Here is a 15,682-nt window from a genome sequence, read left to right on the forward strand (position 1 = left end):
GACGGATTAAAGGTCTGAAGGTAAAGAGTACTGAGATGAATTCAGCAGCTGCCAAAGCAGCTGGACACTAACTGTTCTAATTTTTGGTGAGGCTGCAATCAGTTCCCCCTAGGAAGCTGAAGTATGGCCCAAATTACAGCTTTCCTGCCACTATTTTATTTGGGCTTGGACTAGGATCTTCACTGCAGCCCCAGGCTAGACTTTTGTGATCAGGAATGTAGACAGCTTTTAAGGAGAATTCAGCCAATAAACTTTTTTAGTTGATGTAATCAGTGACCAAGTTTGTGTCACTATTGATATCACATTTCAGGGTATCAAGGGATTTAGTAATTCATGATAAACATCCTGACCAGTACAAACAGCATTTGGTCAAAATAAACAGACATGCTGATCACAAACATTTAAGTGATTGGTTCTCTCTCTCTCTCTTTTTTTTTTTAAACACAAACTTAGGTGCCTAGTACACACTGTATATTCAAGATAGTCATCCGTAAAAATACTCATAGAGACAGAACAAAACAGCCGCCAACAAGAGGTGTAGAGCAGTGGTATCACTTAAAACAGAAATGGGGACTACTAAACCGTACATAAGGGTCCCTGTGGACTGCATATTGACTTAGAAAACTATATCAGCATTATCTATGCTCTATTGCATTTTGTTGTTAAATATTTACCAATTATTTTTTGAGGGGGCAATGAGGGTTAAATGACTTGCCCAGGGTCACACAGCTAGTAAGTGTCAAGTGTCTGAGGCTGGATTTGAACTTGGGTCCTCCTGAATCCAGGGCTGGTGCTTTATCCACTTCGTCACCTAGCTGCCCCCTCCCAATTACATTTTAATCTGGTTCTGTTGTAGATAGTGGGCCTTGTTTTAGGCACCTCTGGTGTAGAGGATCATCTTGAATCTGAGAACAACCTTTGGCTTGTCTTTGTCACCTTCTTTGAAGACTTCTTTGGTAATTCCTAAACAAGCATCAAATCCTTGAGCACACAAAGACAGAGTGGCTTGGGCAATATTCACTCATCAACTCTATTTCAAAAGATATGAGAGTGCACCACTAGGTGGTGCAGTAGATAAAGCATAGGCCCTGGATTCAAGAGGATCTGAGTTCAAATCCAGCCTCAGACACTTGACAGTGTGACCCTGGGCAAGTCACTTAACCTTCATTACCCCAGAAAAAAGAATGATATTAAAGATGAGAGGGAGGAATTATGGATCAAGCTCCTATCAGGAGTGGAGAGATGAAGGGAACAAATACAGAAGGTGGACTTAGCAAGAGTGGCCACCTCTTCCTCAGAATGGAACAAAAGAATGATATCGTTGTTCAAGGAGTAACTTTGGATTACCATAGCTAGGAACAGTGCATACTCCAGAGACAAGACCTGTGAGGCTTGAGGAATAACTTGTATATCAGGGTTTGGACTGTTTGGTTTCCTCAGAAGTACTAAGTAGAAATTAGTTGTCTGTTTCAGGAGTATAACAGATCACTTCAGTTGAAAGAGGTTCAGGACAAGTGGCTCCCTCTTATGCTAGGAGTCTTCCCCAGAGAGTCTGCATCAACTGATCAAAGGGGCCTAGGTTGAAGTGGACAAACTTGCTCAAATTTCATCTTGGGATCATAGATTTTTCTACAAGGATCCTTGGAGGTCATTAAGCCCAACCATTTCATTTTACAGACGACTTACAGAGTCAAAAAAATAAAAGGACTGGGAGGAATCTTAGAGATCATCTAACCCAGTACTTGAGAACCAAAGATGTCAAATCATTTGCCTAAGGTCACCTGATACTTCAGTGGCAGAACCAGGATTTAGCCAAAGTCTCCCAACAATGTCTAATGCTCTTTATACAATAATGCCCCACTGTGCCCCCACCATAATAGTCTCCAGAGTTTGGCGACCCCGAAGGGACCTTAAGGACCCTCCCACCCTCCCTAGTTTGGCCATAAGCCGGCTAATTCGGTGGATTTTCCAAATACCCCCCCCCCCCCCCACGAACTTTGCCTCATTTGCCTAATCAGCCATATAAGGCTCTATCTAGAAAACCAGAAGCTTCTTCCATTTACTAGTCTGGGAGATAAATTAAGGGAAAAGTTAAGTAGGGGAGATTTATGATCTAATATCCAATTTTAAATCTCACAGTTTGGATCCGGATTTTTTGAATGCACTTGTGCCAGTCCATTCACCTCCCCAGAGTAATGAACCACTCTATCTAGAAAACCAGAAGCTTCTTCCATTTACTAGTCGGGACTCCTGGCAGCGCGGCACAGACAGTCTCCCTCTCTCCAAAGGTGGCCTTTTCGGTTTGGTGAGTTTTTATAAGGAATATAGACTAAGCCTAGATTTAAGACGATTTGTATTGTATTTCTATTTTCCTATCCTTCTAATCAACAACACCTTATATACAATAAAGGCCTGGGAGATAAATTAAGGGAAAAGTTAAGTAGGGGAGATTTATGATCTAATATCCAATTTTAAATCTCACAGTTTGGCAAACTTTTGCACCAGATGTCTCAACTCTGGAGTTAAAGGATAGAGAAAGTTTGGTTTTACTGTGTTCCCTTTATATTCTCAATTACCAAAGACAGTTCAGTCCAGTGCCAGACCTCTTACTAGGTCAGGTTTGTTTAGGATGCTGTAGGGGAGTTAGAAGCCAGAGATTCCCAGATCTCCTACTGCCTCCACCACCTTGGGCAAGTCACCTCTCATCACTTGGCCCGTTTCTCACCTATAACATGAGAAATTCTGAAATGTTTACCTAACATGTCTGTGAAGATGAATGGAAATATTGTATGTAAACTGCTTTTAACTACTCAGAGGCATAATAACATGAATTGTTTATATTTAAGTCCAGAATAGCCTTTTCCCAAGAGGCCTCATTCCCGGAAAGGCACAATTCACTTAACAAAGGTCTAGAAACAAATAATGGTAGGATATCTTTATTGGTGAACATAACTAAAGCCAGATGGCAAAATTTCCTTTAAGTAATGTTTGTTGAAAGAACTATAATTAATATATTTTATCCAAAATTTTCAGGGCAACCAAAGAACCCAAGATATTTCTTCTCAAATTCACTGATCTAAAGATTTCTGTGGCTCACAACCTTGATCTGTTAGGGTTGTGGTGGACCATTCTTTCAGCTGTATTTGGTTTGCTTATATTAAGCAAACTTGGCAGCAAGAAAATCAGAATAGAGGTGGCTTTAGGGTTACAGGAAAAAATATAGTCTAAGATTGAAAGCCAGGATCCAAACAATCCTAGAATTCTAATTCTGGAACCAAATTTAACAAGAAGCAAGAATTAGATTGGGTGTTCCAAACTTATAAAGGTGCATTATGTTTTGTGTATACAATGCAAAGTTTAATAATTTGTATTGTACCCAAATATAGACATTTACAAAAATCCCTCCTAATAATTTCCTGATATAATTATTAGCACAGCCAAAAAAGAAAAAGTTTAACACATATTCAGCTTATAAGACAAAAGTAGCACTCCATGTAACATAAATGCATTTTAAGAAAACTTTAATGGAAACGAATTGTAAGAAGTTCTATTTTAATTCTATGACTAAACATTTTTTTAACTAGTCAGCTCTCACATATATACATACCACCAAAAGCTATCAACAAGGAAAATGCATTATCTTTAGTATATACCTCACATATGTCATTTTCTCCTCTCAGAAGATGCACTGTTGAACATCAGTCACAGACTGAGCCCTTTACAAAGCACTGGAGAAGATAATTCCTGTATAGAGGTTCACAATTAGGAACTGGACGGTACTTTTAGGCCACCATTAGAATACTGATGTGTAAGGACAAACAATTTAGATGTGAAATGGCCTAGCTTCTTATGAAATATTTTTTAGGTACAAAGAACTTGTGATTCCTTAATATTATCTTCAGAGAATCCATGGACGTATTTTATATCACAAAAAGGTCCATATCTTCCATAAATATCTCTTGCGTGTAGAGTAAAATAATATATGCCAGAAGACAAGAACTGAGACAAAGTACAGGCCATTGGGAGAGGCAAAGCTTTAATTTCTCCTATTTTCTTCCAAGTTGTTTTGCTCTTGGTAATGGTGTTGTTGTGGCATACATAGAGGTGATAGCTTTCCACAGGGGCACACCTGGGATTAATATGAGAAGTGTTCCAAGTCAATGCTATGCCTTTTGGCTTAAGTACCCGCTTCAGTCTTAGCTCAAACTTCTGGGGAGGAAGAGTGTCACTGGAAACTATGAAAACAGGTTGTTGGGGTAGCTCTGGTAGTGAAGGAAGGTCCTCAAATGATTCCAGTACCTAAAAATATATAACAGGGTTAAGTTGTATTTGGTGGAGGAAAAGTAATATAAGAAACTTGTGAATAAATACATGAAATTTTAAAAATTCCATTTTCTTACTGAAATTCTGAAAATACTGAAAAAAAAAGTAAATATAAATATATTCCATGAGGGAGGTCTAAGGGGAAAATGGAAATTATTCATTGAACTCACTTGTAAGCTCATAGGGCACAGAACCCACTCCAACAGAAGCATCTGTCTTCTAGACATAACACTCCTTAATGGGCAGCCTTAGAAAGAATCATTTACCTACCAGAGGCAAGCAATGTTTATCACTGGGCAAGCAGAATTCTCATTTCATTTACAGTTACCAGTGAATAAGCAGCGATGGAGGGTTGGGTTGAATGGTATAAAATGTTTGCAATTCTGTATAAAATTGCTCTAATTATACAATGAACAGTTTGTTTCCTCCTTTACTATAAAGCTTTTCAATATAATACACCAAGCATCTCACTTGGCCATCGATACCCAAGCTATATTCACTCTCTGCCTGTTGGTGCAGACTTGTTCTTCCTCCTTCCTGATTACCACCCTATATATACTAGTCCTAAAATCTGGCTGTTTGAGAATCCAGGTCTCAGTCCTTGGGGAAGTTTTATCTTTTATCATTTATCTTTGGAGTTCCTGCCATAGTGCCCAACTTAGATGACTGAGTACAGACTAGACCATCTCAGTCCACTGTATCTACTGAATGGGACTAAACACAGGACCATGTTGCCATATCATATCCCATCTAGCGATCTACCTGGGACATCTTACCTGCTTATGGCCATGTAACCGACATCCACTTTCCAGCTTCCCAGAACAAAAACACTCCTCCCTTGCCACTACTCTCCTATATTGTCTTTCTTGATAAGGATGTGAGATATTTGAGGCAGGAAGCTATCTCTCTTTTTAAAAAAAATATTTAGTATTTTAATTTTCCCTGATTACAAGTAAAAACAATTTTAAACATAAATTTTGAGTTCCAAATTCTCTTCCTTTCTTTACTCCACCCCATTGAAAAAGGCAAGCAATCTGATATACATTTTACATGTGCAGTTAGGCATATCATATTTCCATATTAGTCATGTTGTGAAAGAAAAGAGACAAACACAAAAACAATCCACCCCAGGAATAATAAAGTTTAAAAAAATGCTTTCATGGACATTCAGCCTCCACCAGTTCCTTCAGAACTGTCTTCAGAAAATACCTAAGTCATTTACAGCTGATAATCATACATTACTACTGTTACTATGTCCAATGGTCTCCTGGTTCTGCTCAATTCACTTTGCTTCAGTTCATTTAAGTCTTTCTAGGTTTTTTCTGAAATTTGTTCATTTTTTATAGCACAATAGTATTCCATCAATCACATACAACTTGTTCAGCTATTTTCCAATTGATGGGTTATCCCCTCAATTCCCATTTTCTTGCCACCATAAAAGAGCTACTATAAATATTTTTTGCACTTATAAGTCCTTTTCCTTTTTCTTTTTTATCTCTTTGGGATATAGACCTAGTAGTGGTACATGGTTTTATAAATCTTTGGACATACTTCCAAATTGCTCTCCAAAATGGCTGAATCAGTTTACAACTCTACCAATCATGCTTTAGTTTTGAAATTTCCCCACATCCTCTCCAATATCTATTATTTTCCTTTTTCTGTTACATTAGCCAATTTGATAGGTGTGAAAACTTATTTTAATTTGCATTTCTCTAATCAATAGTGACTTAGAGCATCTTTTCATATGATATAGAGATCTTTGATTACTTCACCTGAAAACTTCATTTCCTTTGACTGTTTATCAATTGGGGTGTGGCTCTCATTTTATTTGACTCAGTTCTCTACATATTTGAGAAATGCTGTAAAATTTTTTCATAGTTCTGATTACTAACTATATTTCCCTCCCCTGTTTATTCTACTTTCTCTCCTTTTATCCTTGTCTATTCTCAAAAATGTTTTGTTTTTTACTACTGCCTTCCCAAAAATTTGACCTCCCTTCTATCAGCCTCTCCTCCCCTTTCCTACCTACTTTTCTATAGGGTAAGACAGATTTCTATATTCAACTGAGTGTGCATGTTACACCCTCTCTGAGCTGAATCTGATGAAAGTAAAGTTCAAACAATGCTCAATCTCCTCCCCTCCACTTTCCTTTACTGTAACAGGTCTTTTTTGTCTCTTTTATGTGAGATAAAAATTTATCCCATTCTAACCTCCCCTTCTCTCAGTGCATTCCTCTTTCTCCTTTTATTTTTTAGATGTTATTCCACCATCATATTCAACGATCTCTGTTTACACACACTCCTACTAACTGCCCTAATACTGAGAAAATTCTTAGGAGTTACAAGTAGCATCTTCCCATGGAGGAACAGAAATGCGTTAACCTTGTTGAATCCCTTATATTTCCTCTTTTCTGTTTACCTTTATGTACTTCTCTTGTATTTGAAAGTTAAATTTTCTATTCAGCTCTGGTCTTTTCATCAGGAATGATTTGAAAGTCCTCTTTTTCATTGAATGCCCATTCTCCCCCCACCCCAAGATTATACTTAATTTTGCCGGGTAGGTAATTTTTGGTTGTAATCCCTAGCTCTTTTGCCCTCCAGTCCTTCAACGCAGAAACTGCCATATTTGTGTTATCTGGACTGTGGCTTCAAAATATTTGAATTGCTTCTTTTTGGCTGCTTATATTATTTTCTCCTTGACCTGGGAACTGTGGAATTGAGTTATAATATTCCTGGGAGTTTTTGTTTCATTTTATTTTACTCTGATTCTAAAATATCAGGGCAGTTTTCCTTGATAATTTCTCTCTCTCTCTTTTTTTTTGGTGAGGCAATTGGGGTTATGTGACTTGCCCTGGGTCACAAAGCTAGTAAGTGTTGTGTCTGAGGTTGGATTTGAACTCAGGTCCTCCTGAATCCAGGCTGGTGCTCTATCCACTGTGCCACCTAGCTGCCCCCAATAATTTCTTCAAAGATCATGTCCAGGCTTTTTTTTTTCCCCAGGCTTTTTTTAATCATGGCTTTCAAGTAGTCCAATAATTCTTAAATTACCTCTTGTGGATCTATTTTTCAGGTCAGTTGTTTTTCCAATGAGGTATTTCACATTTTCTTCTACTTTTTCATTCTTTTGATTGTTTTATTGCTTCTTTTTTTTGTTTGTTTGTTTTTGTTTTTTGTGGGGCAATGAGGGTTAAGTGACTTGCCCAGGGTCACACAGATAATAACGTGTCAAGTGTCTGAGGCTGGATTTGATCTCAGGTCCTCCTGAATCCAAGGCCAGTGCTTTATCCACTGTGCCACATAGCTGCCTCCTGTTTGATTGCTTCTTGATGTCTCATGGAGTCATTAGCTTACCAATTGCCCAATTCTAATTTTAGGAATTATTGTCTTCAGTGAATTTTTGTATATCTTTTTCCATTTGGCCAAGTCTGCTTTTTAAGGTGTTCTCTTCATTGCTTTATTTTTTGTGCAGCTTTACATTATCTTCAGTATTTTTTGGTGCCTCCTTTACTAAGCTGTTATCTCTTTTTTCATGATTTTCTTGCATCACTCTCATTTCTTTTCCCATTTTTTTCTCTCCCACTCTTATCTGATTTTTAAAATCCATTTGGAGTTCTTCCATGGCTTGAGATCAATTTGCATTTTACTTTGAAGCTTTGGGTGTAGCAGTTTTGATTTTGTTGTATTCTGAATTTGTTTTGATTTTCCCTGTCATCATAGCAACTTTATATAGTTAGGATTATTTTTTGTTTGCTCATTTTCCCTGACTATTTCTTTACTTTTAACTCTATGCTAAAGTAGGGCTCTGTTCCTGAGGCAGATGGGTCATTATCCCAACTTCAGGTTTTTAGTGCAGCTGTTTTCAGAGATAATTCTGAGGACTTGTAACTTTTTGATTCTTCCAAGGTGGTATGATAGAGGAGGTCTATTTACTACTCTCCTGGTCTATGAGAGACCACAAGCACTCTTTTCTGCCGTGGAACTGTGACTAGGGTCAAAGCTTACCTGAGGAAACAAGTTCTGATGTTCTAGTGCTCCTTGTCCTGGGACGGCAATCTAGATCTGCATATGGACAATGCAACAGAGTCCTGTGCCTACTGCCAGCAAAGGGCCCCCTGTAATCTCCTTGTGATCATCATGTGACCCCCTTACCACCTGGGGGGGGTGATACTATTAGTAAATCATGGAATATTAGTAAAATATTATTAGTAAAAATCATGGAATATTAGTAAAGCATGAAATAATTTACCTGCCAGATCTATGGATAATTGAAGAATATTTGACCAAAGAAAAGATAGAGAGCATTACAGGATATAAAATGGATAATTTTGATTACATTACATTAAAAAGTTTTTACACAAAATCAATGCAGCTAATTCACCAATTAGAAGGAAAGCAGAAAACTGTGAATTTTTTTTTTACCAGTTTCTCTAGAGAACTGAGTCAAATTTATAAGAAAACAAGTCATTCCCCAATTAATGAATGGTCAAAGGATATAAACAAGCAGTTTATAGATGAAAAAATCAAAGCTATCTATAATCATATAAAAATGCTCTAATCACTACTAACTAGAGAAATGCAAATTAAAACAATCCTGAGGTGCCACCTAACACCTATCAGAGTGACTAATATGACAGAAAAGTGAAAACGACAATTGTTGGATGGGGTGCAAGAAAATTGGGACAGTAATGCATTTTTGGTGGAATTGTGAACTGATCCAACCATTCTGGAAATTAATTCTCTACTCAATTAGAAACAACGGGAGTCCCTTTGACTTTGTACTTTCTTCTCAGCCCTCATATCCAAGCAGCTACCAAATTATGCTTATCTACCACTGCAATTTTTCTCATGTCTATTCTATCTTCCTCATTCGCAGCATTCCAGTAAAGGTCCTAAGCAATGTTCTAGACTACCACAGTGGCCTTTTAATAAGTAATCTATTTTCTGCCCCCTATGTTCCATGACAGAAGAATCTTCCTTACATATAGAGCTAAAATATCCTTCTTTACTCAAAGATTTAAGATTTGTGGCTTCTTATTCCTTACAGAGATAATATTCAAAATTCTTTAACTGGTATCACAAACCTTCCACATCTGATACCCATCTATCTTCCTGTTTTATTTTATTCTTTTCTACACACTCCATATTCCAACCAAATTCCTGATTCCAAATTCTTGCCTTTGCTTTTGACTCTACTTTTGCTCATTTTCAAGCTTGATGCCTAGAATGTCCTCTCATCCCCTTCATTCCTGTTGCATCTCTATCATCCTTTAAAACCAACTCAAATGTTACTTTCTCTAAAAGCCTTTCCTGATTCCTAAATATGAGTTTTCCTTTCTCTCAATGTTTTGTAAATCTCTGGCATTATAATATGATACTGTAATTATTTATGTTTTATCCTTTTAGATTTTTAAAACTCTATTAGGGCAGGGTCTGTGTCTTATCTAAACTCTGTATCTTGCTCAGTGACTTGCACAGTGTTTAGTATACTAATAAATGACAGATGAACCAAAAAATGGTTCCTGTGACAGTTCTTAAATTTTACAAGATGTTCCCAGTGTTTAGCTATTCTTTCTTAATTTTCTTTGTGGTAACCATTCATACTTAGTCTATATATCAAGATCTTGCACCTTCTGAATTAGATTTTATATTTTAAAATTATTCTTGTTTCTTTAATAGTGAAGCATGAAAAAAGATATATATCAAGTTTCTGTAATGATCAGATAATCTTTAACAGGTACCTGTGTTGAATCTTGTTCCACTAGGTTCTTCTCCTTCAAGTTTTCACTTATTGCCACAGGCAATTCCAGAACTTCCACTGAAGTTGCTGAAAATCATAGTTTCAGTGATATAATCAGATTTGTAGTAATTACCAACATAACAGTCTCTATGAAGGCAAGGCTTCTATTGTAATAAATCTTTCAAGGAAGCTAAGTTGTATGTGAAAATTCAAGAATAAATAAAGCAGAAAAAAAGTAAACATTGTTCAAGATACGTTTCCTTTGGAAGAATTTTCCTTTAGCATGTTTAAATTTTTCCCATTAAAGTAGTCCTAGTATTTTCAGTGAGTTTTTGTTAACTACCCAGGACTGTGCTAGATTCATTACGGATGATGACATCAAAATCTGGGACCTCAAAAACTTCCAATAACATATGGGAAAAAAGGAGCTGGAAGCCCAAAATGAAAAATGGAATAAAATTATTTTACAGCCCTGATTTTCTCAGAAGCAAAGCTTTGTAGAGTAGGATGTGTGAATAGTTATATGGCAGAGAACTGTGAGGTGTATGGGCACCTTCTTTGGTAAGAAGATTGGCATTACCACATAGGGTCTTGTTGGGGAGTAAAATGGCTGAATGGATAAGCTGGAGCCAGTTATCAAAATCCATGAATGGAAGGAGTTTGAATATACTACAATAATCAAGCAACTGTAATTTCTTATGCAGAGGTATTAAATGATGAAGGGGGACTTTTAATAAAATTAATCTGGCAACAATATACAAACAAGGTAGATTAAAGGCCAGAAGACCAGATACAAAATAATATTCTGCACTTATCCCCCAAATATTTAATTTATTTGGAACTCTGGAGTAGAGCGAGCAAGGAGCTTACACGGGAGACGCCAAATTCTTCCTCTGTTTCCTCTATACCAACTTCTATCCCCCCCTTTCCCACCCATCCCTTTTCAGAGAAACCTATACCTTTTTCAAATTCTAACAATAACCATTTCTCTCCACATTTCTCCAATCCCTACTCATGCTTTTCTTTTGCATGCCTGGAGACAATGACCCAGCCTCCTCCAGAAGTCTTTGCCCCCCTGGCAGCAGGAGAAGGGGGAGCCCGAGCCTGTTTCTCTGGCTAGAACGCCAAATACCCCTGGGGTCCCCAGCCATTTGGCTAAACTGAATGCCTGGGGCGGGGGGGGGGGCAATGGTCCCTCCCCCTCCCCTGGCGCCACCTCCCGCTCCTCCCATTGCCATGCCTCTTGATTCTCCCACCAGGGCAGTCACGAGATCTAATCCAGTCCTGAGCCTGAGCATGCACTGGCTCTTCTACCTGCATTTCCAGCTTCTGCTCAGTTATCAAAGCAACCAGCCACCGCCCCCAGGCTCTAGCCAGCAGCTCCAGCCACTGCCCCACAACCCCCAGCCCAGGCAAGCTGTAATTCTGAAACTGTCTGTTCTAAATCTTCCACTATTTCCTATACACCAACCTTAGAAGAAAACCCTTTAAATTCCAGAAATGCTCATTTCATTCATAATCATTTCATTAATCTGCTTTTGCCTTTAGTTAATAGCCTTATAAAGCATTTGTATTATGAAAGGACCAAGAGAGAAAAAAGGGGTTAAAGAAAAACAAGAGAACTTAGCCCGAATAAAGATGTACAAGACAATAATCATCATATTTCAAAAACCTGTTTCTACTGTCATAGATGGGGGCATATTTTGCAGAAATGCAGAATTAGACAAGAAGATATTAATATGAGATTTGGGGATTTTAAATATCGAAATAAAAAATGTTCTAGATTCACTCAGAGAAATATTGTCAGTTTAAATGTTACATAAAGGTAATTGTATACTTAGTTTAAAAAAAGAAGGAACATTTGCAAAAGCTTTTCATATTCATATAATCAAATTCATACTTTGTAATACTGTCATTAATATTAAGTTCATATTCATGTAGAATTCTCTAGTTTTCACAGTATGTTTTACATTGTTTCTTAAAATTACTAGGCTACTGAATTTCATTGTGTTTTATTCTTCCATGTGTATTTTGTTCTATTCATCTATCTCTATTTTTGAACCAAGATTTCATAATACAATATTAATTCTGGAAGTATTATTCTCCCATATTCCAAATTGTTTGTTATTCCAATTGATTATTTGATCAAATTTTATAAAGTATTGCCTTGGTAAATTGATTGTCATGGCAAGTGTAAATTAATTCTAGAAGTATTACTATTTTTACTAAGCTTAAAATATATATATATATAAGGGATTCATGGGCAGCTCACATTGATTCTCAAGGTGATGTGATTTTACTTAATGCATCAATAGAAATTATGTAATAATGAATAATGTCAGTCATTTAAATTTATCATCTACTACATGTGATTGAAATTATATAGTTGTAGTTATTATTTGGAATTATTGTATATTACATATTATATCCTGAGTCATAAAGCAAATTCACATTTTTTGCTGTCATCATCATCCTCAGTTGTTAAATCCATATGAGCCTTAGATTATGGGAATTTAACCATTTGAGATATTAATTGCCTTTATTTTGAGTTATCAGATCAGAGCAGCCAAGATGCCAACCATTCATGAGAGGAATACATACAAGAGCGGGTACTGAATTGTCACAGGACGGGTGACACAAACGAAGTCCAGATACAACACTGCCTTGGGAAAGGCCAAGAGAATGGCCATTGGCAAGAGCTGAGGTTGGATTCTCTTGGTGTAATTTCCAACCTGACCCCCCGCCCCCGCCCCCCCCCCCCCGGCCCCAAACACACACACATAGCACAGGATGGCCAGGCTATGCCATGTCATTCTATACCTGGTTTTGATTCCCCTTCCTATATGCCTGATGCCATGGACATCTCAATCCCATGAATCTGATTAAGTCTAACTCAGTTTCTCCTCCACACATTGCACTGGCTATCTGTAGAGCCATGAGGCTTGGCAACGTTCATTTCCTTTACTTCTCTATTCTTTTATGGCAACCCCATAATTATCTCAGGTGTCATGATAAACACAATGTTGAATTTGGCCTTAATAGCCACACACAGTGGAATCCATACCCTTGATTTTGGAATAGCACTTGGTTGTACCGTACTTAGGTACTTCTATACTGTTTTGTGCTATAGTTACTTGTGAATGTATCTTATTCCCTCTACTTCACTTGAGCATCTTTTTTTTTTTTTGGTGAGGCAACTGGGGTTAAGTGACTTGCCCAGGGTCAGTGTGTCAAGTGTCTGAGGCCGAATTTGAACTCAGGTCTTCCTGAATCCAGGGCTGGTGCTTTATCCACTGTGCCACCTAGCTGCCCCCTCACTTGAGCATCTTTGAGGGAAAGGACTATCATGACTCATCTTTGTATCCTTAGCACCTAAAACAGTGTAGTGTCTCCAAAAAGGTACAAAATAAATAATTTAAAGAATTGAATTAAATTTTTTTCCCCTGTATAGTCCTTTGACAATACCAGTTTATTCAACAGAGGAAGTATCTATGTCAATATTTATTAGCTTCTTATAAATATAACAGCTATGTAAGACAGCTAAATTGCCATGTTAAAGGCATCTTAAAGAGTCAACCCTCTTATTCATATATATGTATGTGTGTGTAAAATAAATAAAATTAATTCCTTACCTATTTTACAATTTAAGTTGTCTTCTTCTGTCAGGTCAATCACCATATTGTCAAGTTTTATTCTTTCCCATGAAGCCTGAAAAGGATTAATTATACAATAAAGCTTTGTCTGCTGCATATCAGGAAATAAACAACTGTCTAACAAAATTTCTATCATACCACTTAGTCCTCATCCCTACTATCTGCTTACCAGGTACTGAATTAGGCCCAGCTCTGCTGACCACTGCTCTTGTTGGTCGAAAATGAATTATAGGCTAAGAAAGTTTCAAGAAAAGAATTTATTGTCATTCAGCAGAAGAGAGACCTGAAAGAGGTGGCCAACTCCCCCAAGCTTTTATGGATTACACATTATGTAGGTTCTGAGCTCATTATAGGAAAGGCAGGGGAATGAAGCTTATTGGACCCTACATGTTGTCAAAAAGGTACTCTCCAAATAAGATGCACATTCTCTATGTAGAAGCAAGGCTTTCTTTTGCTGCACAGGGTGAGGGTATTAAAATAAATTCCCCTGTCTCCTCCCTGCCCACATCAACGACAGGAAGAGAAGTGGTTGAGTGGGGAAAATAAAATCTTTGCATCAAATTTTGCAGACAAGGATTCAAACACATGTATGTATGTGTTTGTGTGCATATATGTTTATGTACATATAAAACACACATACACCCCCCCAAAAGACATTCTCCAATAAATAAGTGGTCAAAAAATATAAGCAAATAGTTCTTGAAAGAACTGTAAACTATGAACTGACCATATGAAGGAATGTTCCAAAACACTGATCAGATAAATGAAAATCAAAATAACCCTAAGGTTTTATCTCACAATCAGCAAATTGACAAAGATGACAAAATAAGGAAACAGTCAATGCAAGAGGAGTTATGGGAAGTTAGGTACATCAATGTATTTTTGGTGGAGCTGTAAATCAGTAAAACCATTTTTAAAAACAACCTAGAATTATGCAAATAAAATAACTAGAAAAGTCCACCACCCTTTGACTCAGAGATTCAACTATGAGGCATAGACCTCTTCAAGGTCATCGTCAAGAAGAAAATCCTCATATATGCCAAAATATTTAGCACTTTTTGTGGTAGCAAAGAACTCAAAACAAAGTAAATACTGATCTATTGGGGAATGACTAATTGAAAACTAAGTAGATGCCCATCAACTGGGGAATGGCTAAACAAAATGTTGCATGTGAATATAATGGAATACTACTGAATTATTAAGAAATGATGAACATGATTAACAGATAATTGAAAATCATAGATTTAAATAAACTGAAAAGGCAGAGCCAACAAAATAATATACACAATGACTACAACAATGTAAATTGAAAGAACTACTACAAAACAATCAAAAGGGAATGTTACAAAAAACAAGCATGACCCCAAAGAAGAGATCTGATAAGATATTACCACCTCACTCCATGGTAGATCTGGGAAGTTTATAGGTATGTTACATTATACTTTTTACATGTTATTGATCAATTTTTCCCTTCTTTTTTCTAAAAAAATTTCTTTGTTATATTAGATGACTGTGATACAGTGGGAAAAGGACTACTGAGAGAAATTTTGGTGTAATTAAGAATAAAGGCATCAATAAAATTTATTTTGAAGAAACTGAATACGGTGAAATCGTAATGATCAAGTATGACTGACTACTATTCAAGACAATCAGTATCTGGGACTTGCATTCTCTGTCTTCAATCTTGACCACTTAAGACTAGTAGTGTCAAACTGACATAGAAACAGGTGCCACTAAACTGTACTGATTTGGAAAACTATATATTAACATTATCTATGCTTTATTTTGTTTTTATTTTGTTAAATATTTCCCAATTACATTTTAATCTGATTGGGGTTGCACCTGGGGGCTCAGGGCTGCATATCTGACAACTCTGTTTTAGACAACTTAAGAACGGAACTACTATAAACAGAATCATAAGATCTAAGGGTTTTAAAGGGCCCTCAGAGGTCATCTAGTTTATTCTCTTA

The 15,682-nt window shown here is 36.9% G+C and overlaps 1 protein-coding gene across 1 annotated transcript in view; it reads right to left on the minus strand.

The window, feature by feature from the left end:
- Window positions 1-2,622: 2,622 nt before the first annotated feature.
- ATF7IP2 (activating transcription factor 7 interacting protein 2) overlaps window positions 2,623-15,682 on the minus strand; it is a 108,106-nt gene continuing 95,046 nt past the window's right edge. The window contains exons 9-11 of the mRNA XM_043979560.1: window positions 13,692-13,767; window positions 10,061-10,146; window positions 2,623-4,299 (exon numbers count right to left, since the gene is read on the minus strand). Coding sequence (XP_043835495.1) covers window positions 3,862-4,299; window positions 10,061-10,146; window positions 13,692-13,767 — 600 coding nt within the window. The 3' untranslated portion in view covers window positions 2,623-3,861. The remainder of the gene's footprint in view (window positions 4,300-10,060; window positions 10,147-13,691; window positions 13,768-15,682) is intronic.

Source organism: Dromiciops gliroides, chromosome 1, assembly GCF_019393635.1.
Source record: "Dromiciops gliroides isolate mDroGli1 chromosome 1, mDroGli1.pri, whole genome shotgun sequence".
NCBI classification, from domain to species: domain Eukaryota; kingdom Metazoa; phylum Chordata; class Mammalia; order Microbiotheria; family Microbiotheriidae; genus Dromiciops; species Dromiciops gliroides.